Source organism: Trichomonas vaginalis, chromosome V (assembly GCF_026262505.1).
Source record: "Trichomonas vaginalis G3 chromosome V, whole genome shotgun sequence".
NCBI classification, from domain to species: domain Eukaryota; phylum Parabasalia; order Trichomonadida; family Trichomonadidae; genus Trichomonas; species Trichomonas vaginalis.
Window position 1 is genome coordinate 8,045,700 of NC_067207.1, and position 25,634 is coordinate 8,071,333.

Below are 25,634 nucleotides of genomic sequence, written 5' to 3' on the forward strand. Positions count from 1 at the left end.
CTGAAATTACGAAACATTTTAAAAAAAATAAAAAAAAAATAAGTGGGAAAGTCTGGAAATGATATGCTATGTATTGTAATTTTCAAAACTCAGCTTTCTAATGGAGCTATCACTTGTTACGTAAACTATATATATCGAATCAAAAGTTTGCCATGTTGTAATTTGATTTACAAGACATGATTTAATTAAAAAATAAAGGGTTTAAAATATAAAATAAAATATTTATCAAAGAAAAAAAGTTAAACTAAAAAATATATCAAAATAAATATTATATTAATATAAAGAGGTAGCAGTTTGACCAGCTGGATCTGTGATAGAAACTGTAATTTTAACCGTTGAGTCTTCAGAAATCTTTGAAGGAGCTGCAATTTGGAAATTGTTTTCACTTTAGGAGAATATAATTTTCTCTTAAAATATACAAAAATAGTAATATCAATACATGTGTATAATATATAGGGTGTCCAAAGGTGCGTTTAGCACAGCGCTCTATATGAGACTATTAAAGGAGATATATGCTGATTATAAATATATAATAAAAAATATGAATATATGTATATGATGAGTATGTTGTATTTTGGCGCCATGCCGGGATATAAAATGAATTTTGAGACAAGAGGCGGTTTCGCGGGAAATTTTGGCGGGATTTTTTTCATTTTTTTAATGAATCATAAAGAAAACATCCTCGCTCTTGCAAAAAATGCAAAGACTGTAAAAAAATCTACGAGACATTGGTAAAATGCTTCGGTATGGATGCTCCTAGCTATTCCACTGTAACGTATCATGTTAGGATGTATCCACTTCATGAACAAAAAGGCGCCCATCAATAAAAATTGACAAAAAATCGCCGGATCAAAGAAAATCAAAGCAATTCTTCAAGCGCTAGATGAAGACCCAAGAGCATCACTTAGAAGGATAGAGGAGATGACAAAGATACCACGTACAACAGTCAGTTATTATCTGCACAATTATTTGAACTACAAACTAGCGTATACACGTTGGGTTCCGCACAACCTTAATTCAGTTCAAAAAAAATCTAGAGTCCAATCTTCGAAAGAGCTCCTCTCTATATTGGGTGCGTATCAATCCAAGAAGTTTTTCGCTTTTTAGTAACAGGGGACGAGTCTTGGTTTCAATATGCAACAGAAGCCAAAATCATATGGATCCCGAAGGATGAAAATGTTGTAAACGAAAACGATAAAAACGGTTTGACAGTAAAGTGACACTTTACATGGCAAAAAAATAGAGCCTTACTTTTGAGATACTTGAGATTGAAACTGAATCTTATGAGGCGGTGATCTTGAATCACTACCTCATAAGGTTCAGTTTCATATAAAATTTGTTGCAATTTGTTATTCTTTTGCAATCATTTCTTATAAGATTTTACATCTTTTAGCGGGGGAATGTTTGTTATCATGTATATATTATAAATATCTACACGATAACGAACATTCCTCGCTAAATTGCTGAGAAACTTTGAGGAAATGTCGAACAATTTCCTCAAAGTTTCTCAGATTTATATAGATCACTAGAGTCCCCTAGGCACTGATTCTGGTTCAGTACCTAGGAGGCTCTAGTTCTTTAACGAACTGAAAAATGTTTTTAAATTTTTGGATATTGCTACCTGTGAAGCACTGACTTCAAGTCAGTACCTCACAGGTAGCAATTACATTGAAAGATGGGAGAAACTTTGTCCGAATGTTAAACTATTCGGACAAAGTTTCTCCCATTTGTAGTGGAGATGGAAGGCTTTGAGGTATATTGTATTAATATATACCCCAAAGCCTTCCATCTCCACTTGAAAGTGTCCAAACTTTGGGTTAATAGTTTGCAATTAACCCAAAGTTTGGACACTTTCTAGAAGGAATTGGAGGGTAAGAGATATACATTCATATGGTATATCTCTTACCCTCCAATTCCTTCTTAAAATGGGAGAAACTTTGTCCGAATGTTAAACTATTCGGACAAAGTTTCTCCCATTTTAAGAAGGAATTGGAGGCTATGAGATACTGATGAAATGTCAGTAACTCATGGCTTCCAATTCCTTCCTAAAACTCATAAAAGTGGACATTACATGCATATAAAATTTGACATGTAAAGTCCACTTTTTGCGAGCGGGGATTTGACTCCGTCAAATCCCCTTTTTCGTTTACGAGAAAAATCCGCAAACATTCCCGAAGAAAAAAATTGACACACCAATGATGATGTTGTCGGTTTTTTGGGGCGTAAATGACATCATCGCAATTGATATTCTTCAAAAACCTAATACGATGAATGCTCAGTATCTAATTGACAATGTTCTTACTCAAATTATCAATTCTGATGAGTTTGAGAAATCCAAACAACAAAAACAAAAGTTTGCAATTCATTTTGATAATTCAAGAGTTCACAAAAGTCATAAGGTAATGAATTACTTGGTGGAAAACAATGTCAAAGTTGTTCCAAACCCAATTTATTCACCTGATATTGCACCCTCTGACTTTTATTTATTCGGCACGCTAAAAAAGAGAGCTGAAGGACGCGAATTCGCGAGTCCAGATGATCTTGAAAATTTTGTAAGAGAGCAATTTGAGCAATTTTCTCATGATGATTTAAAGCGTGTCTTTCAAGCCTGGATCGATCGCTGCGAACGCGTGATTGAATCCAATGGTGATTATATTTAAATAAACTTTATATATATGTAACTTGTTTATTTCTATTCGCAGTATTCAGGTTTGTGCTAAACACACCTTTGGACACCCTATACTTTAAAACCATCGTGACAAAATTCAAAAACGAAGAGTTCTTCTCTCCAAATTTTTTTCAAAATCAAAAAAATGAGATAAAAAAGTACGTTTGGAAAATTCATTTTTAGCATTTTAGGAATTTTCTCACTTTTCTTCCAAATTGACATCCTTAATTAAATTAAATTACACATTAACACCGGAGCCGGAATCATCTTGGATATCAGATGATGATTTATCTTTAGATGGTTTCCTGCAGAAAACGAAGTAGATGATGAGAATAATAAGGATAACAGCAAGAAGAACGCCAATAACAATACCAGCCTTCTGTCCACCAGTAAGTCCACTATTTTCAGGTGTTGGAGTTGGCTTGGAATCATCAGGGCTTGGTGCAACGTATTGTTGTTTCTGAAGTGAAACCTCTGTTTCAATGATATTGGATTGAGCTTGATCTTTGGATCCAGCTAACCTAATTTGAAGTTTAACTTTCCCATCTTCTTTGATATCTTCATACTTTGGAGCTGGAATGTTGAGTAGATATGTTTTGCCTTCGTCGGCATGTAATTTCTTAATTGCAGATGGGGTTTCTACTTCAGTTACATTGTCGTCTGGGAGATCTATCCATTTCTGATCTGCATAGAATCTATATTGGAAGTTTCCTGTCTTTGCCTCAAAGTGTTGTAATGTAACTTTAACTGGAATATATTCACCGGCCTTGAATGGTCCTGTATGATTTTCAGCAACAACAGTTGGCGCAGATAAATATGGAGACTTTCCAAGAGAATATGTAACATTGCCGGTACCTAACTCGGATGTATGATTGGCGGCGAACTCAACAACAACAAGTAACTTTGTCTTATTATGATCCTCTGGAGCGTTAACTTTGAAAGTCCATTCTGTCTTGTTCGTGCTTGCTACGGCTGTTGCAGTGCTAACATTTTGTGATGTTTTGACGCTAGTGACAGAGGCGCTGGAAGCTTCGCTTTCTGTTGCAAAGAGATAATATGTCTTTGTAATATTTAAGCCTGTTTCGAGTATGATTTTGGCTGTGTATGGATTGCCTGAAATTACTTCGTTGCCATCGTTGTAAAGAACTCTATCGATAACTGGTGTGGAGAGTGTGTCAGAATATGTAACATTGCCGGTACCTAACTCGGATGTATGATTGGCGGCGAACTCAACAACAACAAGTAACTTTGTCTTATTATGATCCTCTGGAGCGTTAACTTTGAAAGTCCATTCTGTCTTGTTCGTGCTTGCTACGGCTGTTGCAGTGCTAACATTTTGTGATGTTTTGACGCTAGTGACAGAGGCGCTGGAAGCTTCGCTTTCTGTTGCAAAGAGATAATATGTCTTTGTAATATTTAAGCCTTTTTCGAGTATGATTTTGGCTGTGTATGGATTGCCTGAAATTACTTCGTTGCCATCGTTGTAAAGAACTCTATCGATAACTGGTGTGGAGAGTGTGTCAGAATATGTAACATTGCCGGTACCTAAGTTGGATTTATGATTGGCGGCGAACTCAACAACAACAAGTAACTTTGTCTTATTATGATCCTCTGGAGCGTTAACTTTGAAAGTCCATTCTTTCTTGTTCCCGCTTGCTACGGCTGTTGCATTGAGAACATTTTGTGATATTGCGACGCTAGTGACAGAGGCGTTGGAAGCTTCGCTTTCTGTTGCAAAGAGATAATATGTCTTTGTAATATTTAAGCCTGTTTCGAGTATGATTTTGGCTGTGTATATTGCCTGAAATTACTTCGTTGCCATCGTTGTATTGAACACTCTCGATAACTGGTGTGGGACTGTGGAAGAATATGTAACATTACCGGTACCTAAGTTGGATTTATGATTGGCGGCGAACTCAACAACAACAAGTAACTTTGTCTTATTATGATCCTCTGGAGCGTTAACTTTGAAAGTCCATTCTACTTGTTCGTATTTATATCCAGTGAAGATAGAATAGAAGTTTGGAGATGGTGTATAGAACTTTATACCTCGAACTGAAAAATCTTCTAACTTTGACAATAAGATATCCCAAGCATCTAACATCTTCCTTCCAACTTGTACAACTTTTATTTTCTTAAGTTTCTGTCTACATTCTTGTTCAGACACTATTGTTGCTCTTGGTTTGTTAAAGACAACATCCCATTCTTTCATGACATAACATTCTGGGGCAGAGTCAACATAAATGACTAAACGTTTCAAATTCTCGACTGCTTTGTTATAGTCTCGAAATGGACACATATTTCTGAATGCTTGGAAGTCATAAAAATCTGAAACATCTATTCTGTACATTTTTTTATAAAAATAAAAAAAAATATTTTTTTATTCTTGAGCTTGTTGTTCCATTTGTTCCATTTGTTGCATTTGTTGTTCTTGAGCTATTTGTTGTTGAAGTTGTTCTTGTAATACAATACTTTCACCAGTTGCATCTTCCAATTCGAAACTTTCTGCCGTCATTGACAAATACATAGGACATAAAAGTTTTACAGGAACAAAGTTTGCGTCAACTAAGGTTAAGTTTATGTTTGCTAAAGTGTTTGAGTTTACTAAAGCTGAAAACTCTGCATTCGAATGAACAATAGGCAAACCAGCAGAGAAAGTATTGTTTATACGCATAAGTATCTTTTGGTCATAATAGTTTCTGTCGACATTCGAATAACACTTTGAACCTAAGTTTGAAACAATATATAAGATTGGTGTGCTTAAAGTCAATGGAACAGACATTCCTTGTATGACACCTTTTCCTGTTATAGGAAACTGTTGGTAGTAAAAACCAGATATAAGTTTTGTATTATAACTCATATCGTTTATAGTAAACTCAGTCGGACATCCAAACATAATGAAACCTGCTCTAGTTGCAGCACATGTTACACCCGTCCTTAAAGTATTAAATAAGTCAACAAAACCTGTTGGTGGTATATCTGAGTAAGTATCTTCAAAGGAGTATTTTTTACCATTCACAACAATAAAGTCTTCTGGTGTCAAAAGAGCAAAACAGGCTTTAGTCGTCATTGTGTTTAAGGTTAGTTTACAATATCGTCCTTGAGGACTTTGTAAGTTTGTTGTTATAGAATTATATGACTCAGGGTTTTTAGTCGTAATAGTATAAACCATTATGTCTTCTGCCATTTACTTAGCAAATAAATTTTAATGAAATGTTGTGGTCGTCAAATATTTTTATAACGTCTGGGAAACTATATTTTAAGTTCAACGTTTCACCTCCTTTCATAACGTATATCTTGTCAATGACATTATATGAAACACCACAGCAACTAATGTCGGGTTCTATTTCTTTGATGTTTATATCGTCTGCCTCTGTCAAAAGTTTCAATAGTTCTTTCAAAACTTCATGAGGTGCAATGACATATGAGTTCACTTTTACAGGGTTGTGTTCGACCAAGTTTAACATTATACTTAAAGCTTGACAAATCTTCTCCTGAGTTTTAAGTTTGTCTTTCAGTTGTTGGTAGTCGTTTCGAATATCTGCAACAGAACTTAAGTCTCTGCTAACTTCAGGATATGTTGGTTGTTCTTTTACAGGAACTATTGTTATACCATCTTCGTCTTCGTATGGTTTCCCCACTTCAACATCTCTGTCTTTGACATTGACAACAACACTTTGACTGTTTGTTTGAGTTGGTGAATTTAACTTCACATCTGCCACCGCCATTAAACCTTTTGAAACACTTACACTTCTATTTTTCGGAAATGACATTTTACTTAGAATAAAAAGATGGACGTATTCAGATATCTCTTCGAATTGAAGCAAAACAAAGTTTACACACACAAACAATACAAATACATTGACAGAATAGTTCTTTACACAAACAATGGAAAATGTTATAGAATAGCAGTCTTTGCTGAACCTAAATATTTTCATAAAGCAAAGAAAGTTGGTATAACTGAAATGGTGAAAGTTCTTGAAGCAGACAAAAATATAACTTCAAAACTTACAGATATTTCTAAAGGAAAGTTTATAATACAATATTATGTCAAAACTGGCGTACTGTCAATATTTGACGGAGAGAAGTCAGTTCAAGAACAACTTACTGACCTGCTGCCAAAATCTGCTCGATGGAAGCTGTCGTTATGCCAATCTGAGGAGCCCCAGCAGGTTTCATCGAACGAATTTTCAAAAGAGCATCTTCCGTGAAAAGTGCTATTGGTTTTGTAAACTTCTTTGCTTTCAATTCATCTGGACCGTCTCTGTCACCAGTATATTGTATTTGAACTGTACCAACAGTTGAAATACCACCCATAAAGTCTTCTGAGTCAGCAAATGGAATGCCAAGCCAAAAGTTTGAACGGTCTCCATTTGTATATTGAGTTTTTTGACCTCCTGTATGGGTCCATACTTTCACATATGGCATAATAGAACTTTGCATTTCAGGGTTAATGGTTGTTGTGAAGTTGTTGTTAAAGTTCATAGCATCTAATGTCAAGTTGTATGACCTCATATCCTCAACTGTAGAATATTCTTCTCTTGGATAATATTTGCCATCTATGTTTATATGATATTTAATACCAGGGTTGTAGAAACAAGAATAGTCATTTATAGTTCGTCTGAAAAGAACAAACATAGTATCTGCATGTTTCATTGCAGTTGTTAAGGCAATATCTGTTCTTGCACCTGGGTCAGCACTTTGGTTTCCAACTTCACCTGCAAAGTCTTTGACAGATATTTGGTGTATAGGGAACATAAGTGGAACTGCAATATATTTGGCAGCTAAAGCATTTGAAATATCTGGGTCCAACATATAGACTGCAAGTCTGCTTTCTATTCTCTTGCATTCAAATTTTTCGCATGTGAACTTAACTGGGTCCCAAGCATCTCCAGCAGCATTGAAATAATAGTTTACTTCAGTGTTGAGGTTTGAGAAACCAAAGTCTAAGTCAACTTTGTCTTTGCAAAATTCGGCGAATGACGTTTTATTTGTTCCCTTTACGTCTGTAAGAGTGAATGGGTCTTGTGTTGGTGCAATGACTAAGTTATTTTTGCTTGGAGTAAGTTCGATAGAAATTTTTCCTGCCCAGTTTGGCAAGTATCTTAAAAACCTGAAGATGAGGAAAGATGACAAAGGAACTCTAAGTTTCAGTTTTACTTTAGTGGCAGCAGTTCCATCTGAACCAGAAAGGTTAACATAAACTCCTGGAACGTTAGGGTCAAGTCTTCTTATTTTCTCAATAGTTGCATACTGGTCTGTTTGTTCTCTAGCTTGTGGTTGTACTGAGTTTCTTAAAGCGAACCATTCATAGTTTGCCCATGTTACTGTTTGAACTAAGTCAGAGTTAGAATATATCTTATATCCCATGAAAACTTCTGGAGCATATTGGTATCCGACATAGAAAATTCCATTGCAACCTTTCTTTTCAGACAACTTGGCAGAAGGTTTTATTTCAATGTCTTGTTCCACGTATAAGAAAGAGTTGTCAATAGAAATAATATGAAACCTGTCGCAAGCAATATCTACTGTTGTTGAAGAACCTTCTCCAAACTCACCTACGTTTCCATAAGAAACAGCAGTTGTATATTCGTAAGTTCCAGGAACTATTTCTGACCTTCTAATGGCATTGTCGCATTCGTTATACCATTCGGAAACATTTCCATTCATGGCATCCAAAACTGTTGGCGTTATATTCTGAGCGGCGTACATTTCATATGGGTAAAAATATAGAATAGTTGGATTTATATGTCATAATAGAACCCACTCGGACCAAGCTTTACTTTCTTCCTGACTGAGTTTTTAACTCTTCTTTTTCCTTCATTGCCACTACTTTCACTAGATGAAGTTACTTCTTCACTACTTTCACTTTGTTCTACTCTTCTCTTCTTCTTTGGTGTCGCTTTTGGTAACTTGCCCTCTGCTTCAAGTTGTTGCATCTTTGCCTCATGTTCACCTAGTATGTTGTAAATTTCCCATGTCCTTTTTGCCTTTGGGCTCTGGTCGCCCATCTCAGGTAACCTATATCCTAGAAAGATTTTGTCATAGTTTGTATTTGAGTCTTCGCGTATTGTTTGCATGACTCTTTCCTGAGTTTCCGGTTCAAGCTCTTCAAACAGAGCTTGTCCATATGGAATAAGCTCGTTTCCAAATATATGTTTTTGTAGCCATTCTGGTTTTCTTTCCATGTTACCAATAATATCTTTTGTGAATGGGAAAGCTTTTACCCAATGTTTCAGTCTTTCGTCATTTATTTCTGTAGTTGGTTTTATTTTGTCAAGGAACATGTTTTTCAATACTAACATTTCATTTGGTACTGTCCATTTGAGTTTTCTTAAATATTCATCCCTTCTCGGTTCATTGTCTGCAAAGTAAGTTTTTATGACATTTTGTAAACTTTCGTTTGCAAGGTCATGTACAATAGGTTCTCTTCCTTCTCTCTCCCTAACTGTCTTTCTAAACTCTTCACCAAATATACCATCTCTATGGTTCTGTGTAGTTCTTTGAGATAAATGTTTTAGAACGTCAGGTGTTATATTTCCATCAGCCATGTTCATTTCATACTGGTTCAAAATATCTGCATCTTTCATATCTTTCAATGGCATTAAAGCCGCGCTGAAAATACCAGCTATATCTGGTTCACCATTCACTTCCATTGCGTCTACAACTTCTTGGAATTGTGGTTGTAAGTTTATGAACCACCTATCCGGATTAGCTTTATGACCCCATCTCATTGTAGTTCCATAGTCTGCAGAAACAAAAGTAGGTTTGTTTCCATATTGGTTAGGTTCTGAATGAACTTTAAACAATGTTTCATTTCTATATGTTTTGTTGAAATTTAACCTTTTATTTTCACCGAGTTCAGCCAAAGATTGAACGTTATATGGTCGTAAGTAAAAAGGATTGTTGTATTTGCGTACATTATCTTTCAGTACTTCCATTCTATGCTGAATATTTTCATCTGATGTTGGAGTCTTTTGTATGTCGGCAAACATTTTTCGATATTCTTCTACTATGTCAGCCGAATTTTTTTTAGACTCTTGGAAAGATTCCATATTCACCTCATACTCTTGTTGAGGGTCAAGATTTTTCGGCTGTTCCAAATCTTCATCTAGTTCTGTGAGGTTAGTTTCCAAAGGAGGGACTTGTTCGTTTCCTTCAGGCTCTTCTAGCTGTTGTTGCTGAACTATTTCTTCCATGTCTGGTTGTATCTGAACTTCTTCCTGTTGAGTTTCTTGTACCTCATCTGCTGGCATTTCATATATTCCGAGACCGTTTTTAAAAAGTTCCCTATCTAAGTCATCCGGACTCATAAACCTTTCTTCTTTCGTTCCGTCTCTATTTTTTACGCGTTTCATGAAGAGAGTTGAATTGTCATTTAGCTCTGACACCAAATATCTCGGAGTAAATTCGTTCATGTCATTTGGATGATATGCTATTAAATCATATCCCTTAGCGAGCTTGTATTTTCCAGGTTTGAAATTATATCCCATTTGGTGCTGAACCATAAAGCTAAATAGGTTCGGGTCTGTATTTCCTTCCTTGAACTTTCTAATAGCTTCTTTATATCTGTCACTAAAGTCAAGAGTATCTGGGTAACCATATTCTTCCTTAAGCATTTTTAAGAAATCTTGGTTTCCTTGTTCTCTACTTCTTTTATGTCCTTGCTCTGTTTGTGGTTGTTGTGCTGGTTGTGGAGGTGGTTGTTGTGCAGGGTTTTGAACTGTTGGTTGCTGTGCTGGTTGTGGAGGTGGTTGTTGTGCAGGGTTTTGAACTGTTGGTTGCTGTGCTGGTTGTGGAGGTGGTTGTTGTGCTGGTTGTTGTTGTTGTTGTGGTGCTGGATTTTGAACTGTTGGTTGTTGTGTTGGTTTTGGTGCATGCCTGTGTCTGTGTCCATGTGACGATGTAAATGTTTTAGGTAGTCCTGGTGCAGGTGCTTCTCTTGGAGGGTTTGGTGGTATATAAGTTCCACTAGCTAGTATATAAGTTCCACCAGCTGGCACATATGTTCCATCTGCAGCATAATGTCCTACCTGACTTTTCGTTCTTAAGAAAGCATTTACTAGGTCTCTTTTGGTCTGTTGTAACTCTTTTTCTTGACTTTCCACAACAGCTGTTCTAACGGCGTCATGGGCACTTTGAACTGCCTGTCTCGTTGCTGCATCTGTTATTTTCGTCATATTTTGTGCTACTTCTTTTAACTCTTTGTCGAAACCTTCAGACTTCAGTTTCTTTCCAGATGAGAAGTCGTTCACTAGTTTCACCTTACTATGAAGAGCTTCGAAGGCGTTCTTAAAGTCAGCATTCGTTAAAGCTTCATTTGAACTGTCTTCATCCGCTTGTATTTTTGTCCTTATTGACCCTATAAGTTGGGCTGCTTTAGCGTTGGCTTGGGCGTCTAACCAGTCATTATTAGCTTTTATATATTCTGCGCTTTTCATTGCCTTTTGCATGGCTGCGTCGTTATTTTTACTTTCTTGCTAAGTTTTCATACTGTACGGTTTGGTTTTGCAACTGTAAAAGTTTTTCTGCCTTTACATTTGCTTCAACTTCTTTTTTATACTCATCGCTATCCATATATGTCTTCAGGGCTTTTTGTTTTATTTCTTCATCTTTCAGTACTTTATATTGAGTAGTATGGTTTTTCAAATTTATAACATCTTGTTCCATTTTTGCTACTTCTGCTGCTTTTTCTGACACTTTTTTCGCATATTCCTCTGTACTTAGTTCTTTCAGTTGTTCTTCTTTCTTCTTTTTCTCTACGTTTAACTCATTGAGTTTCTTTGTGTGTCTGTCATATTCTAGTTTCTTTTCGTTTTCACTTATTTGTTTCTGTATGTCTATGTTTGACTTTTTGACATCTGTTATTTGATTTTTGAGTGAACTCAAATTCATTTGACTTTGAGGGTTATAAGCTGTTCCGTCTGCAGCTCCACCATAGCCTGCCATTTTCGCTAAAAGTGCCGCTCTTAAACCTCCACTCTGTGCACCAATAACTCGGTTTAAAAGCATAGGGTTGCTTGACATTTGTTGCAACATAGTGGGGTCATTCAGCATTTGTTGTTGCAACTGTTGTTGTGGTGTCAGTTTTACTATTGGATGTTTCAATGCTCCCTTCCTCTTACGTATATTCTTACGTAGCTTACGTGGCATTTTAAGTGAAGTTAAAAAGCGGTTTTATACTAAACATCTTCGGGGCTAGAGGGCGCAACGCGCCTGGAAGCCCCACTACCTTTTTTTTTCAAGTAGATGTGATTTGATTCTGTACAACTAAATATTAATATATTTAAAACATTGTAGAATTAAAATTTTTGACGATATCAATTTATAAAAAAAATGCAAGCGAATCCTTTTAATAAAGCTAAGATACGATTTGCTTCACTTTGTCCACCTAGTAAAGTGTTCAACACAGGGAGCATGGACTGGGAAGCATGTGGGCTACTTGCATTAGCCGGTAAAGGCACAATTTATCTCTATAAAACTACTAAAAATGATATTTCTTTCTTATGATCCATTGAAATTCTAAATTCTAACATAACTTGCCTTAAATTCCACTATGAGCTACCTTATCTTGCAATTTCAGACGATTGCGGAAGAGTTTTGTTATGGGATTGTGAATCAGGTCTTACACTCGGAATCACTCGTCAAGTATCTGAAGCTCAGTATGTATCGGAGCTTCAATGGTCCCGTAAAATCGTTTTAGGCTTTGCAGAACCAAATACAATTTATAGTATCGATTTTTGGCCGTATGAAGCTGAAGATCAAGCGAAAAACTCACGAATACTTTGGAAGATAGATGTTCCTGGTACATATACAAGGATGGCTGTTAATAGTTCAGATATATTCACTGCAATTCTATATTCTAATGGTCCATCCTTTACAATTATCACGTCAAAGAATGCCAAGCAGGCTCCAACATCTCAATCTCAATCCCATACTTTAGATAAATCAGAAAAAATCGTAGAAATTCAACATCATCCCCATATTAGTAATATTTTATTAATTATGCTTGAAGGAAAAATACTTACGTTTAACATAGCGACCAAATCTGGCCGAAATCTTGTAATCGATGAATCATCCCAATCATCTTTCCATAAACTGCTTCCTTCTTTAACAAATGACAACGAAATTACAGTTTATGGTCAAGACTCGTCACTCAGTATCTATATCTGTAACGAAGACTACATTTTTACAAAATCAGGAACAATAAAATTGAAAAGAGAGCTGTTTGACTTAAAATCGAAGTATTTACCACTATCCGCTGCATGTAACCGTGCACTTCCCGAGCGATACATCGCGTTCTCTCCATCAAATGGCTTAGTTATGTTTGCCATAAAAGATGATATACCTTACGTCATCGCGCAGTCTCAAATTATACCACAGATACCAACCTGTTACGATTTCTACGACGGAATCCTTGCTTTCGGCACTCCAACCGGAAAGATAATTTTCGCAGACGTTTCAGAAGGGAAATACACACAGAACTACCTTGCATCCAGCACATCCATTGAAAAGATCAAGTTCCTTACCAAAGATGTCCTTCTGTGGTACTCAAAAACCGAGTGTGGATCAATAAATCTTCCCAAGCGCCAAGTTATTCCAATCCACACTCGCCTTGGCCCTGCCACAGACCTAATATGTTCAGAGGAGCTCGGCGTTTTCGTCCACGGCAAATACGACCTTGGTATTTTTTATGATGTCAAACAAAAGCCGATGACTCTTCAAACATCCATCACCGCTGTTGCAGTCCAAGTATCCAGAATACCAGCAACATGTTTCCAAGGCGATACTCCCAATTTCGCCGTATTATTATCTACCGGAGAAATCCAAGTCTACACATACAAGAACGGCATAGCACAGATGCCTGTTCTGAGGCTGCGTAACTCACGGGAGAACTCCAGGACAACTTGTCTTGCTTGGAAAGGCGATTGCATCATAACTGCTGACACAGACGGCGTAATTATGTTTTACGACTTTGCTTTCGGTACATCGAAGCAAACATACTCTCCTTTCATCGACATAGACAGGATAGAGTTCGAGAGATCATCCAGCGGATTGTACGTACACGCGAGAGACGGAAAATTTGGTTTTTCACTTGAAAAAGTGGAAAGTTGTCCTTTTTCTGTTTCCTCATTCGCTGTAACAGGAAATGGACTCGTCCTCGTCTCCCCGCTCAATGACGAAGCCGTGAAATTCGTTATTGCAAGAGACTGGAGATCTGTAAAAAGAATCACTTCACCTGCCCTCTTAAAACCGCTAAAAACCGCCCAGCAACGGTTAGAGCTTATGGGTGAGCAATTATTAACGAATCCTACTACAGGAACATGGTCAGAAGCACTTCAAATAGCTGAGATAGCTAATGACCATGGATTTCCAACTGATTCCATTATTTGGAAGTGTGTTTCACGTAGTTTGGGAGGTCCGAGGTTGCAAGCACGGCATTCCATGTTTGGAGGGAAAGAAGAAGTTGTTTCCGCGTTGAGGATTCAATCTTCTCTGTTTTCTCCTGCAGATACTCCGATTTCTGCCATTTTCAACTTGTTGTTCAAGTTCAGAATGGGTGATAGAAGAGGAGCTGTCGAAGTTTTCAAGAGTCTCTCCAACAAAAGCGAGTTCACAATAGTGGCAAGCATTTGTTCGGCGTTGCTTCTCGGTTACGAAGATAAAATTTTGCCACAAAACGTGACAGAATTTTTGATAACAACCGCTGTTCCACTTTTTGCACAGCACAGATTTATAGAAGGCTGTATATTGATGCATTTAGCTGGCGCTAATCTTTCTGCCGCAAGATATCTTCAGGACAACGGAAGATGGGAAGATTCTGTCGAAGTCTGCAAATTGGAAGAGTTTTCGAATGAGTCGAAGAGTTTGTTGAGAAGAGCCGCCCACCACTTCTTGGATACTGGAAATGCAATGAACGCTTTGTTGCTGTTCATATCAATAAGAGATTTCCATCCTGCTTTGGCAATTTTGATGCAGATAAAATACAAAGCTCTCGCGTTTCATTTGATGATGTTCTTGGATAGGGCTGATGTAATTAAGCCGTACGACGAAGACACTTCGAGATACGCAACACAGTTTGCGGATTTGGATACTTTGAGACAGGATATAATTGTCAAATATGACAAAATAATTAAGAAATAATTTTATTTGTATATTTATTTTCTTTATTTATAAAAAAAAGTCGAAAAAAAATGAAATTGTTTATATCGCATTTTCAATGATCTTTCAAGCCAGTTGTCAGATAGAAAAAAATTACGCATTTAACAAAGTTAAAGGGGAAAAGCATCCTGAAATTACGAAACATTTTAAAAAAAAATAAAAAAAAAATAAAGTGGGAAAGTCTGGAAATGATATGCTATGTATTGTAATTTTCAAAACTCAGCTTTCTAATGGAGCTATCACTTGTTACGTAAACTATATATATCGAATCAAAAGTTTGCCATGTTGTAATTTGATTTACAAGACATGATTTAATTAAAAAATAAAGGGTTTAAAATATAAAATAAAATATTTATCAAAGAAAAAAAGTTAAACTAAAAAATATATCAAAATAAATATTATATTAATATAAAGAGGTAGCAGTTTGACCAGCTGGATCTGTGATAGAAACTGTAATTTTAACCGTTGAGTCTTCAGAAATCTTTGAAGGAGCTGCAATTTGGAAAATTGTTTTCACTTTAGGAGAATATAATTTTCTCTTAAAATATACAAAAATAGTAATATCAATACATGTGTATAATATATAGGGTGTCCAAAGGTGCGTTTAGCACAGCGCTCTATATGAGACTATTAAAGGAGATATATGCTGATTATAAATATATAATAAAAAATATGAATATATGTATATGATGAGTATGTTGTATTTTGGCGCCATGCCGGGATATAAAATGAATTTTGAGACAAGAGGCGGTTTCGCGGGAAATTTTGGCGGGATTTTTTTCATTTTTTTAATGAATCATAAAGAAAACATCCTCGCTCTTGCAAAAAATGCAAAGACTGTAAAAAAATCTACGAGACATTGGTAAAATGCTTCGGTATGGATGCTCCTAGCTATTCCACTGTAACGTATCATGTTAGGATGTATCACTTCATGAACAAAAAGGCGCCCATCATAAAAATTGACAAAAAATCGCCGGATCAAAGAAAAATCAAAGCAATTCTTCAAGCGCTAGATGAAGACCCAAGAGCATCACTTAGAAGGATAGAGGAGATGACAAAGATACCACGTACAACAGTCAGTTATTATCTGCACAATTATTTGAACTACAAACTAGCGTATACACGTTGGGTTCCGCACAACCTTAATTCAGTTCAAAAAAAATCTAGAGTCCAATCTTCGAAAGAGCTCCTCTCTATATTGGGTGCGTATCAATCCAAGAAGTTTCGCTTTTTAGTAACAGGGGACGAGTCTTGGTTTCAATATGCAACAGAAGCCAAAATCATATGGATCCCGAAGGATGAAAATGTTGTAAACGAAAACGATAAAAACGGTTTGACAGTAAAGTGACACTTTACATGGCAAAAAATAGAGCCTTACTTTTGAGATACTTGAGATTGAAACTGAATCTTATGAGGCGGTGATCTTGAATCACTACCTCATAAGGTTCAGTTTCATATAAAATTTGTTGCAATTTGTTATTCTTTTGCAATCATTTCTTATAAGATTTTACATCTTTTAGCGGAGAATGTTTGTTATCATGTATATATTATAAATATCTACACGATAACGAACATTCCTCGCTAAATTGCTGAGAAACTTTGAGGAAATGTCGAACAATTTCCTCAAAGTTTCTCAGATTTATATAGATCACTAGAGTCCCCTAGGCACTGATTCTGGTTCAGTACCTAGGAGGCTCTAGTTCTTTAACGAACTGATAAAATGTTTTTAAATTTTTGGATATTGCTACCTGTGAAGCACTGACTTCAAGTCAGTACCTCACAGGTAGCAATTACATTGAAAGATGGGAGAAACTTTGTCCGAATGTTAAACTATTCGGACAAAGTTTCTCCCATTTGTAGTGGAGATGGAAGGCTTTGAGGTATATTGTATTAATATATACCCCAAAGCCTTCCATCTCCACTTGAAAGTGTCCAAACTTTGGGTTAATAGTTTGCAATTAACCCAAAGTTTGGACACTTTCTAGAAGGAATTGGAGGGTAAGAGATATACATTCATATGGTATATCTCTTACCCTCCAATTCCTTCTTAAAATGGGAGAAACTTTGTCCGAATGTTAAACTATTCGGACAAAGTTTCTCCCATTTTAAGAAGGAATTGGAGGCTATGAGATACTGATGAAATGTCAGTAACTCATGGCTTCCAATTCCTTCCTAAAACTCATAAAAGTGGACATTACATGCATATAAAATTTGACATGTAAAGTCCACTTTTTGCGAGCGGGGATTTGACTCCGTCAAATCCCCTTTTTCGTTTACGAGAAAAATCCGCAAACATTCCCGAAGAAAAAAATTGACACACCAATGATGATGTTGTCGGTTTTTTGGGGCGTAAATGACATCATCGCAATTGATATTCTTCAAAAACCTAATACGATGAATGCTCAGTATCTAATTGACAATGTTCTTACTCAAATTATCAATTCTGATGAGTTTGAGAAATCCAAACAACAAAAACAAAAGTTTGCAATTCATTTTGATAATTCAAGAGTTCACAAAAGTCATAAGGTAATGAATTACTTGGTGGAAAACAATGTCAAAGTTGTTCCAAACCCAATTTATTCACCTGATATTGCACCCTCTGACTTTTATTTATTCGGCACGCTAAAAAAGAGAGCTGAAGGACGCGAATTCGCGAGTCCAGATGATCTTGAAAATTTTGTAAGAGAGCAATTTGAGCAATTTTCTCATGATGATTTAAAGCGTGTCTTTCAAGCCTGGATCGATCGCTGCGAACGCGTGATTGAATCCAATGGTGATTATATTTAAATAAACTTTATATATATGTAACTTGTTTATTTCTATTCGCAGTATTCAGGTTTGTGCTAAACACACCTTTGGACACCCTATACTTTAAAACCATCGTGACAAAATTCAAAAACGAAGAGTTCTTCTCTCCAAATTTTTTTCAAAATCAAAAAAATGAGATAAAAAAGTACGTTTGGAAAATTCATTTTTAGCATTTTAGGAATTTTCTCACTTTTCTTCCAAATTGACATCCTTAATTAAATTAAATTACACATTAACACCGGAGCCGGAATCATCTTGGATATCAGATGATGATTTATCTTTAGATGGTTTCCTGCAGAAAACGAAGTAGATGATGAGAATAATAAGGATAACAGCAAGAAGAACGCCAATAACAATACCAGCCTTCTGTCCACCAGTAAGTCCACTATTTTCAGGTGTTGGAGTTGGCTTGGAATCATCAGGGCTTGGTGCAACGTATTGTTGTTTCTGAAGTGAAACCTCTGTTTCAATGATATTGGATTGAGCTTGATCTTTGGATCCAGCTAACCTAATTTGAAGTTTAACTTTCCCATCTTCTTTGATATCTTCATACTTTGGAGCTGGAATGTTGAGTAGATATGTTTTGCCTTCGTCGGCATGTAATTTCTTAATTGCAGATGGGGTTTCTACTTCAGTTACATTGTCGTCTGGGAGATCTATCCATTTCTGATCTGCATAGAATCTATATTGGAAGTTTCCTGTCTTTGCCTCAAAGTGTTGTAATGTAACTTTAACTGGAATATATTCACCGGCCTTGAATGGTCCTGTATGATTTTCAGCAACAACAGTTGGCGCAGATAAATATGGAGACTTTCCAAGAGAATATGTAACATTGCCGGTACCTAACTCGGATGTATGATTGGCGGCGAACTCAACAACAACAAGTAACTTTGTCTTATTATGATCCTCTGGAGCGTTAACTTTGAAAGTCCATTCTGTCTTGTTCGTGCTTGCTACGGCTGTTGCAGTGCTAACATTTTGTGATGTTTTGACGCTAGTGACAGAGGCGCTGGAAGCGTTGCTTTCTGTTGCAAAGAGATAATATGTCTTTGTAATTGTTAAGTTACTTTTGAGTATGATTTTGGCTGAGTATAAATTGCCTGAAATTACTTCGTTGCCATCGTTGTAAAGAACTCTATCGATAACTGGTGTGGAGAGTGTGTCAGAATATGTAACATTGCCGGTACCTAACTCGGATGTATGATTGGCGGCGAACTCAACAACAACAAGTAACTTTGTCTTATTATGATCCTCTGGAGCGTTAACTTTGAAAGTCCATTCTGTCTTGTTCGTGCTTGCTACGGCTGTTGCAGTGCTAACATTTTGTGATGTTTTGACGCTAGTGACAGAGGCGCTGGAAGCGTTGCTTTCTGTTGCAAAGAGATAATATGTCTTTGTAATTGTTAAGTTACTTTTGAGTATGATTTTGGCTGAGTATAAATTGCCTGAAATTACTTCGTTGCCATCGTTGTAAAGAACTCTATCGATAACTGGTGTGGAGAGTGTGTCAGAATATGTAACATTGCCGGTACCTAACTCGGATGTATGATTGGCGGCGAACTCAACAACAACAAGTAACTTTGTCTTATTATGATCCTCTGGAGCGTTAACTTTGAAAGTCCATTCTGTCTTGTTCGTGCTTGCTACGGCTGTTGCAGTGCTAACATTTTGTGATGTTTTGACGCTAGTGACAGAGGCGCTGGAAGTGTTGCTTTCTGTTGCAAAGAGATAATATGTCTTTGTAATTGTTAAGTTACTTTTGAGTATGATTTTGGCTGAGTATAAATTGCCTGAAATTACTTCGTTGCCATCGTTGTAAAGAACTCTATCGATAACTGGTGTGGAGAGTGTGTCAGAATATGTAACATTGCCGGTACCTAACTCGGATGTATGATTGGCGGCGAACTCAACAACAACAAGTAACTTTGTCTTATTATGATCCTCTGGAGCGTTAACTTTGAAAGTCCATTCTGTCTTGTTCGTGCTTGCTACGGCTGTTGCAGTGCTAACATTTTGTGATGTTTTGACGCTAGTGACAGAGGCGCTGGAAGCGTTGCTTTCTGTTGCAAAGAGATAATATGTCTTTGTAATTGTTAAGTTACTTTTGAGTATGATTTTGGCTGAGTATAAATTGCCTGAAATTACTTCGTTGCCATCGTTGTAAAGAACTCTATCGATAACTGGTGTGGAGAGTGTGTCAGAATATGTAACATTGCCGGTACCTAACTCGGATGTATGATTGGCGGCGAACTCAACAACAACAAGTAACTTTGTCTTATTATGATCCTCTGGAGCGTTAACTTTGAAAGTCCATTCTACTTGTTCGTATTTATATCCAGTGAAGATAGAATAGAAGTTTGGAGATGGTGTATAGAACTTTATACCTCGAACTGAAAAATCTTCTAACTTTGACAATAAGATATCCCAAGCATCTAACATCTTCCTTCCAACTTGTACAACTTTTATTTTCTTAAGTTTCTGTCTACATTCTTGTTCAGACACTATTGTTGCTCTTGGTTTGTTAAAGACAACATCCCATTCTTTCATGACATAACATTCTGGGGCAGAGTCAACATAAATGACTAAACGTTTCAAATTCTCGACTGCTTTGTTATAGTCTCGAAATGGACACATATTTCTGAATGCTTGGAAGTCATAAAAATCTGAAACATCTATTCTGTACATTTTTTTATAAAAATAAAAAAAAATATTTTTTTATTCTTGAGCTTGTTGTTCCATTTGTTCCATTTGTTGCATTTGTTGTTCTTGAGCTATTTGTTGTTGAAGTTGTTCTTGTAATACAATACTTTCACCAGTTGCATCTTCCAATTCGAAACTTTCTGCCGTCATTGACAAATACATAGGACATAAAAGTTTTACAGGAACAAAGTTTGCGTCAACTAAGGTTAAGTTTATGTTTGCTAAAGTGTTTGAGTTTACTAAAGCTGAAAACTCTGCATTCGAATGAACAATAGGCAAACCAGCAGAGAAAGTATTGTTTATACGCATAAGTATCTTTTGGTCATAATAGTTTCTGTCGACATTCGAATAACACTTTGAACCTAAGTTTGAAACAATATATAAGATTGGTGTGCTTAAAGTCAATGGAACAGACATTCCTTGTATGACACCTTTTCCTGTTATAGGAAACTGTTGGTAGTAAAAACCAGATATAAGTTTTGTATTATAACTCATATCGTTTATAGTAAACTCAGTCGGACATTCAAACATAATGAAACCTGCTCTAGTTGCAGCACATGTTACACCCGTCCTTAAAGTATTAAATAAGTCAACAAAACCTGTTGGTGGTATATCTGAGTAAGTATCTTCAAAGGAGTATTTTTTACCATTCACAACAATAAAGTCTTCTGGTGTCAAAAGAGCAAAACAGGCTTTAGTCGTCATTGTGTTTAAGGTTAGTTTACAATATCGTCCTTGAGGACTTTGTAAGTTTGTTGTTATAGAATTATATGACTCAGGGTTTTTAGTCGTAATAGTATAAACCATTATGTCTTCTGCCATTTACTTAGCAAATAAATTTTAATGAAATGTTGTGGTCGTCAAATATTTTTATAACGTCTGGGAAACTATATTTTAAGTTCAACGTTTCACCTCCTTTCATAACGTATATCTTGTCAATGACATTATATGAAACACCACAGCAACTAATGTCGGGTTCTATTTCTTTGATGTTTATATCGTCTGCCTCTGTCAAAAGTTTCAATAGTTCTTTCAAAACTTCATGAGGTGCAATGACATATGAGTTCACTTTTACAGGGTTGTGTTCGACCAAGTTTAACATTATACTTAAAGCTTGACAAATCTTCTCCTGAGTTTTAAGTTTGTCTTTCAGTTGTTGGTAGTCGTTTCGAATATCTGCAACAGAACTTAAGTCTCTGCTAACTTCAGGATATGTTGGTTGTTCTTTTACAGGAACTATTGTTATACCATCTTCGTCTTCGTATGGTTTCCCCACTTCAACATCTCTGTCTTTGACATTGACAACAACACTTTGACTGTTTGTTTGAGTTGGTGAATTTAACTTCACATCTGCCACCGCCATTAAACCTTTTGAAACACTTACACTTCTATTTTTCGGAAATGACATTTTACTTAGAATAAAAAGATGGACGTATTCAGATATCTCTTCGAATTGAAGCAAAACAAAGTTTACACACACAAACAATACAAATACATTGACAGAATAGTTCTTTACACAAACAATGGAAAATGTTATAGAATAGCAGTCTTTGCTGAACCTAAATATTTTCATAAAGCAAAGAAAGTTGGTATAACTGAAATGGTGAAAGTTCTTGAAGCAGACAAAAATATAACTTCAAAACTTACAGATATTTCTAAAGGAAAGTTTATAATACAATATTATGTCAAAACTGGCGTACTGTCAATATTTGACGGAGAGAAGTCAGTTCAAGAACAACTTACTGACCTGCTGCCAAAATCTGCTCGATGGAAGCTGTCGTTATGCCAATCTGAGGAGCCCCAGCAGGTTTCATCGAACGAATTTTCAAAAGAGCATCTTCCGTGAAAAGTGCTATTGGTTTTGTAAACTTCTTTGCTTTCAATTCATCTGGACCGTCTCTGTCACCAGTATATTGTATTTGAACTGTACCAACAGTTGAAATACCACCCATAAAGTCTTCTGAGTCAGCAAATGGAATGCCAAGCCAAAAGTTTGAACGGTCTCCATTTGTATATTGAGTTTTTTGACCTCCTGTATGGGTCCATACTTTCACATATGGCATAATAGAACTTTGCATTTCAGGGTTAATGGTTGTTGTGAAGTTGTTGTTAAAGTTCATAGCATCTAATGTCAAGTTGTATGACCTCATATCCTCAACTGTAGAATATTCTTCTCTTGGATAATATTTGCCATCTATGTTTATATGATATTTAATACCAGGGTTGTAGAAACAAGAATAGTCATTTATAGTTCGTCTGAAAAGAACAAACATAGTATCTGCATGTTTCATTGCAGTTGTTAAGGCAATATCTGTTCTTGCACCTGGGTCAGCACTTTGGTTTCCAACTTCACCTGCAAAGTCTTTGACAGATATTTGGTGTATAGGGAACATAAGTGGAACTGCAATATATTTGGCAGCTAAAGCATTTGAAATATCTGGGTCCAACATATAGACTGCAAGTCTGCTTTCTATTCTCTTGCATTCAAATTTTTCGCATGTGAACTTAACTGGGTCCCAAGCATCTCCAGCAGCATTGAAATAATAGTTTACTTCAGTGTTGAGGTTTGAGAAACCAAAGTCTAAGTCAACTTTGTCTTTGCAAAATTCGGCGAATGACGTTTTATTTGTTCCCTTTACGTCTGTAAGAGTGAATGGGTCTTGTGTTGGTGCAATGACTAAGTTATTTTTGCTTGGAGTAAGTTCGATAGAAATTTTTCCTGCCCAGTTTGGCAAGTATCTTAAAAACCTGAAGATGAGGAAAGATGACAAAGGAACTCTAAGTTTCAGTTTTACTTTAGTGGCAGCAGTTCCATCTGAACCAGAAAGGTTAACATAAACTCCTGGAACGTTAGGGTCAAGTCTTCTTATTTTCTCAATAGTTGCATACTGGTCTGTTTGTTCTCTAGCTTGTGGTTGTACTGAGTTTCTTAAAGCGAACCATTCATAGTTTGCCCATGTTACTGTTTGAACTAAGTCAGAGTTAGAATATATCTTATATCCCATGAAAACTTCTGGAGCATATTGGTATCCGACATAGAAAATTCCATTGCAACCTTTCTTTTCAGACAACTTGGCAGAAGGTTTTATTTCAATGTCTTGTTCCACGTATAAGAAAGAGTTGTCAATAGAAATAATATGAAACCTGTCGCAAGCAATATCTACTGTTGTTGAAGAACCTTCTCCAAACTCACCTACGTTTCCATAAGAAACAGCAGTTGTATATTCGTAAGTTCCAGGAACTATTTCTGACCTTCTAATGGCATTGTCGCATTCGTTATACCATTCGGAAACATTTCCATTCATGGCATCCAAAACTGTTGGCGTTATATTCTGAGCGGCGTACATTTCATATGGGTAAAAATATAGAATAGTTGGATTTATATGTCATAATAGAACCCACTCGGACCAAGCTTTACTTTCTTCCTGACTGAGTTTTTAACTCTTCTTTTTCCTTCATTGCCACTACTTTCACTAGATGAAGTTACTTCTTCACTACTTTCACTTTGTTCTACTCTTCTCTTCTTCTTTGGTGTCGCTTTTGGTAACTTGCCCTCTGCTTCAAGTTGTTGCATCTTTGCCTCATGTTCACCTAGTATGTTGTAAATTTCCCATGTCCTTTTTGCCTTTGGGCTCTGGTCGCCCATCTCAGGTAACCTATATCCTAGAAAGATTTTGTCATAGTTTGTATTTGAGTCTTCGCGTATTGTTTGCATGACTCTTTCCTGAGTTTCCGGTTCAAGCTCTTCAAACAGAGCTTGTCCATATGGAATAAGCTCGTTTCCAAATATATGTTTTTGTAGCCATTCTGGTTTTCTTTCCATGTTACCAATAATATCTTTTGTGAATGGGAAAGCTTTTACCCAATGTTTCAGTCTTTCGTCATTTATTTCTGTAGTTGGTTTTATTTTGTCAAGGAACATGTTTTTCAATACTAACATTTCATTTGGTACTGTCCATTTGAGTTTTCTTAAATATTCATCCCTTCTCGGTTCATTGTCTGCAAAGTAAGTTTTTATGACATTTTGTAAACTTTCGTTTGCAAGGTCATGTACAATAGGTTCTCTTCCTTCTCTCTCCCTAACTGTCTTTCTAAACTCTTCACCAAATATACCATCTCTATGGTTCTGTGTAGTTCTTTGAGATAAATGTTTTAGAACGTCAGGTGTTATATTTCCATCAGCCATGTTCATTTCATACTGGTTCAAAATATCTGCATCTTTCATATCTTTCAATGGCATTAAAGCCGCGCTGAAAATACCAGCTATATCTGGTTCACCATTCACTTCCATTGCGTCTACAACTTCTTGGAATTGTGGTTGTAAGTTTATGAACCACCTATCCGGATTAGCTTTATGACCCCATCTCATTGTAGTTCCATAGTCTGCAGAAACAAAAGTAGGTTTGTTTCCATATTGGTTAGGTTCTGAATGAACTTTAAACAATGTTTCATTTCTATATGTTTTGTTGAAATTTAACCTTTTATTTTCACCGAGTTCAGCCAAAGATTGAACGTTATATGGTCGTAAGTAAAAAGGATTGTTGTATTTGCGTACATTATCTTTCAGTACTTCCATTCTATGCTGAATATTTTCATCTGATGTTGGAGTCTTTTGTATGTCGGCAAACATTTTTCGATATTCTTCTACTATGTCAGCCGAATTTTTTTTAGACTCTTGGAAAGATTCCATATTCACCTCATACTCTTGTTGAGGGTCAAGATTTTTCGGCTGTTCCAAATCTTCATCTAGTTCTGTGAGGTTAGTTTCCAAAGGAGGGACTTGTTCGTTTCCTTCAGGCTCTTCTAGCTGTTGTTGCTGAACTATTTCTTCCATGTCTGGTTGTATCTGAACTTCTTCCTGTTGAGTTTCTTGTACCTCATCTGCTGGCATTTCATATATTCCGAGACCGTTTTTAAAAAGTTCCCTATCTAAGTCATCCGGACTCATAAACCTTTCTTCTTTCGTTCCGTCTCTATTTTTTACGCGTTTCATGAAGAGAGTTGAATTGTCATTTAGCTCTGACACCAAATATCTCGGAGTAAATTCGTTCATGTCATTTGGATGATATGCTATTAAATCATATCCCTTAGCGAGCTTGTATTTTCCAGGTTTGAAATTATATCCCATTTGGTGCTGAACCATAAAGCTAAATAGGTTCGGGTCTGTATTTCCTTCCTTGAACTTTCTAATAGCTTCTTTATATCTGTCACTAAAGTCAAGAGTATCTGGGTAACCATATTCTTCCTTAAGCATTTTTAAGAAATCTTGGTTTCCTTGTTCTCTACTTCTTTTATG

The 25,634-nt window shown here is 36.2% G+C and overlaps 4 protein-coding genes across 4 annotated transcripts, besides 12 other annotated features; 1 reads left to right on the forward strand and 3 right to left on the reverse strand.

Annotated features, from left to right (window-relative positions):
• The first annotated feature begins 453 nt into the window (after positions 1 to 453).
• Positions 454 to 481: a terminal%2Cinverted (terminal inverted repeat of Mariner transposon ID:TVAGG3_0298480).
• Positions 454 to 1,178: a mobile genetic element.
• Positions 1,177 to 2,154: a mobile genetic element.
• Positions 2,155 to 2,740: a mobile genetic element.
• Positions 2,713 to 2,740: a terminal%2Cinverted (terminal inverted repeat of Mariner transposon ID:TVAGG3_0298500).
• Positions 2,741 to 2,906: 166 nt separating this feature from the next.
• On the reverse strand, positions 2,907 to 3,813 carry TVAGG3_0298510 (glycoprotein 38 family; the record flags this gene model as incomplete). The annotated part of the gene is made up of 1 exon (XM_051229443.1): positions 2,907 to 3,812. A coding segment is annotated over one exon (906 nt), but the record flags the coding sequence as incomplete, so codon positions are not given.
• Positions 3,814 to 4,642: 829 nt separating this feature from the next.
• Positions 4,643 to 9,459: a mobile genetic element.
• TVAGG3_0298530 (protein of unknown function, DUF4106 family) lies at positions 7,193 to 8,038 on the reverse strand (the record flags this gene model as incomplete). The annotated part of the gene is made up of 1 exon (XM_051229444.1): positions 7,193 to 8,038. A coding segment is annotated over one exon (846 nt), but the record flags the coding sequence as incomplete, so codon positions are not given.
• A 3,028-nt stretch (positions 9,460 to 12,487) lies between the features above and the next one.
• TVAGG3_0298540 (WD repeat-containing protein 11 family) lies at positions 12,488 to 14,812 on the forward strand (the record flags this gene model as incomplete). Its single annotated transcript, XM_051229445.1, has 1 exon — positions 12,488 to 14,812. The coding sequence occupies one exon, from the start codon at positions 12,488 to 12,490 to the stop codon at positions 14,810 to 14,812; it is 2,325 nt and encodes a 774-aa protein (XP_051099175.1).
• Positions 14,813 to 15,414: 602 nt separating this feature from the next.
• Positions 15,415 to 15,442: a terminal%2Cinverted (terminal inverted repeat of Mariner transposon ID:TVAGG3_0298550).
• Positions 15,415 to 16,136: a mobile genetic element.
• Positions 16,135 to 17,111: a mobile genetic element.
• Positions 17,112 to 17,697: a mobile genetic element.
• Positions 17,670 to 17,697: a terminal%2Cinverted (terminal inverted repeat of Mariner transposon ID:TVAGG3_0298570).
• A 2,250-nt stretch (positions 17,698 to 19,947) lies between these two features.
• Positions 19,948 to 24,764: a mobile genetic element.
• On the reverse strand, positions 23,718 to 24,161 carry TVAGG3_0298590 (protein of unknown function, DUF4106 family; the record flags this gene model as incomplete). The annotated part of the gene is made up of 1 exon (XM_051229446.1): positions 23,718 to 24,161. One exon carries the CDS (start codon positions 24,159 to 24,161, stop codon positions 23,718 to 23,720), a length of 444 nt encoding a protein of 147 aa, XP_051099176.1.
• Positions 24,765 to 25,634: the final 870 nt, after the last annotated feature.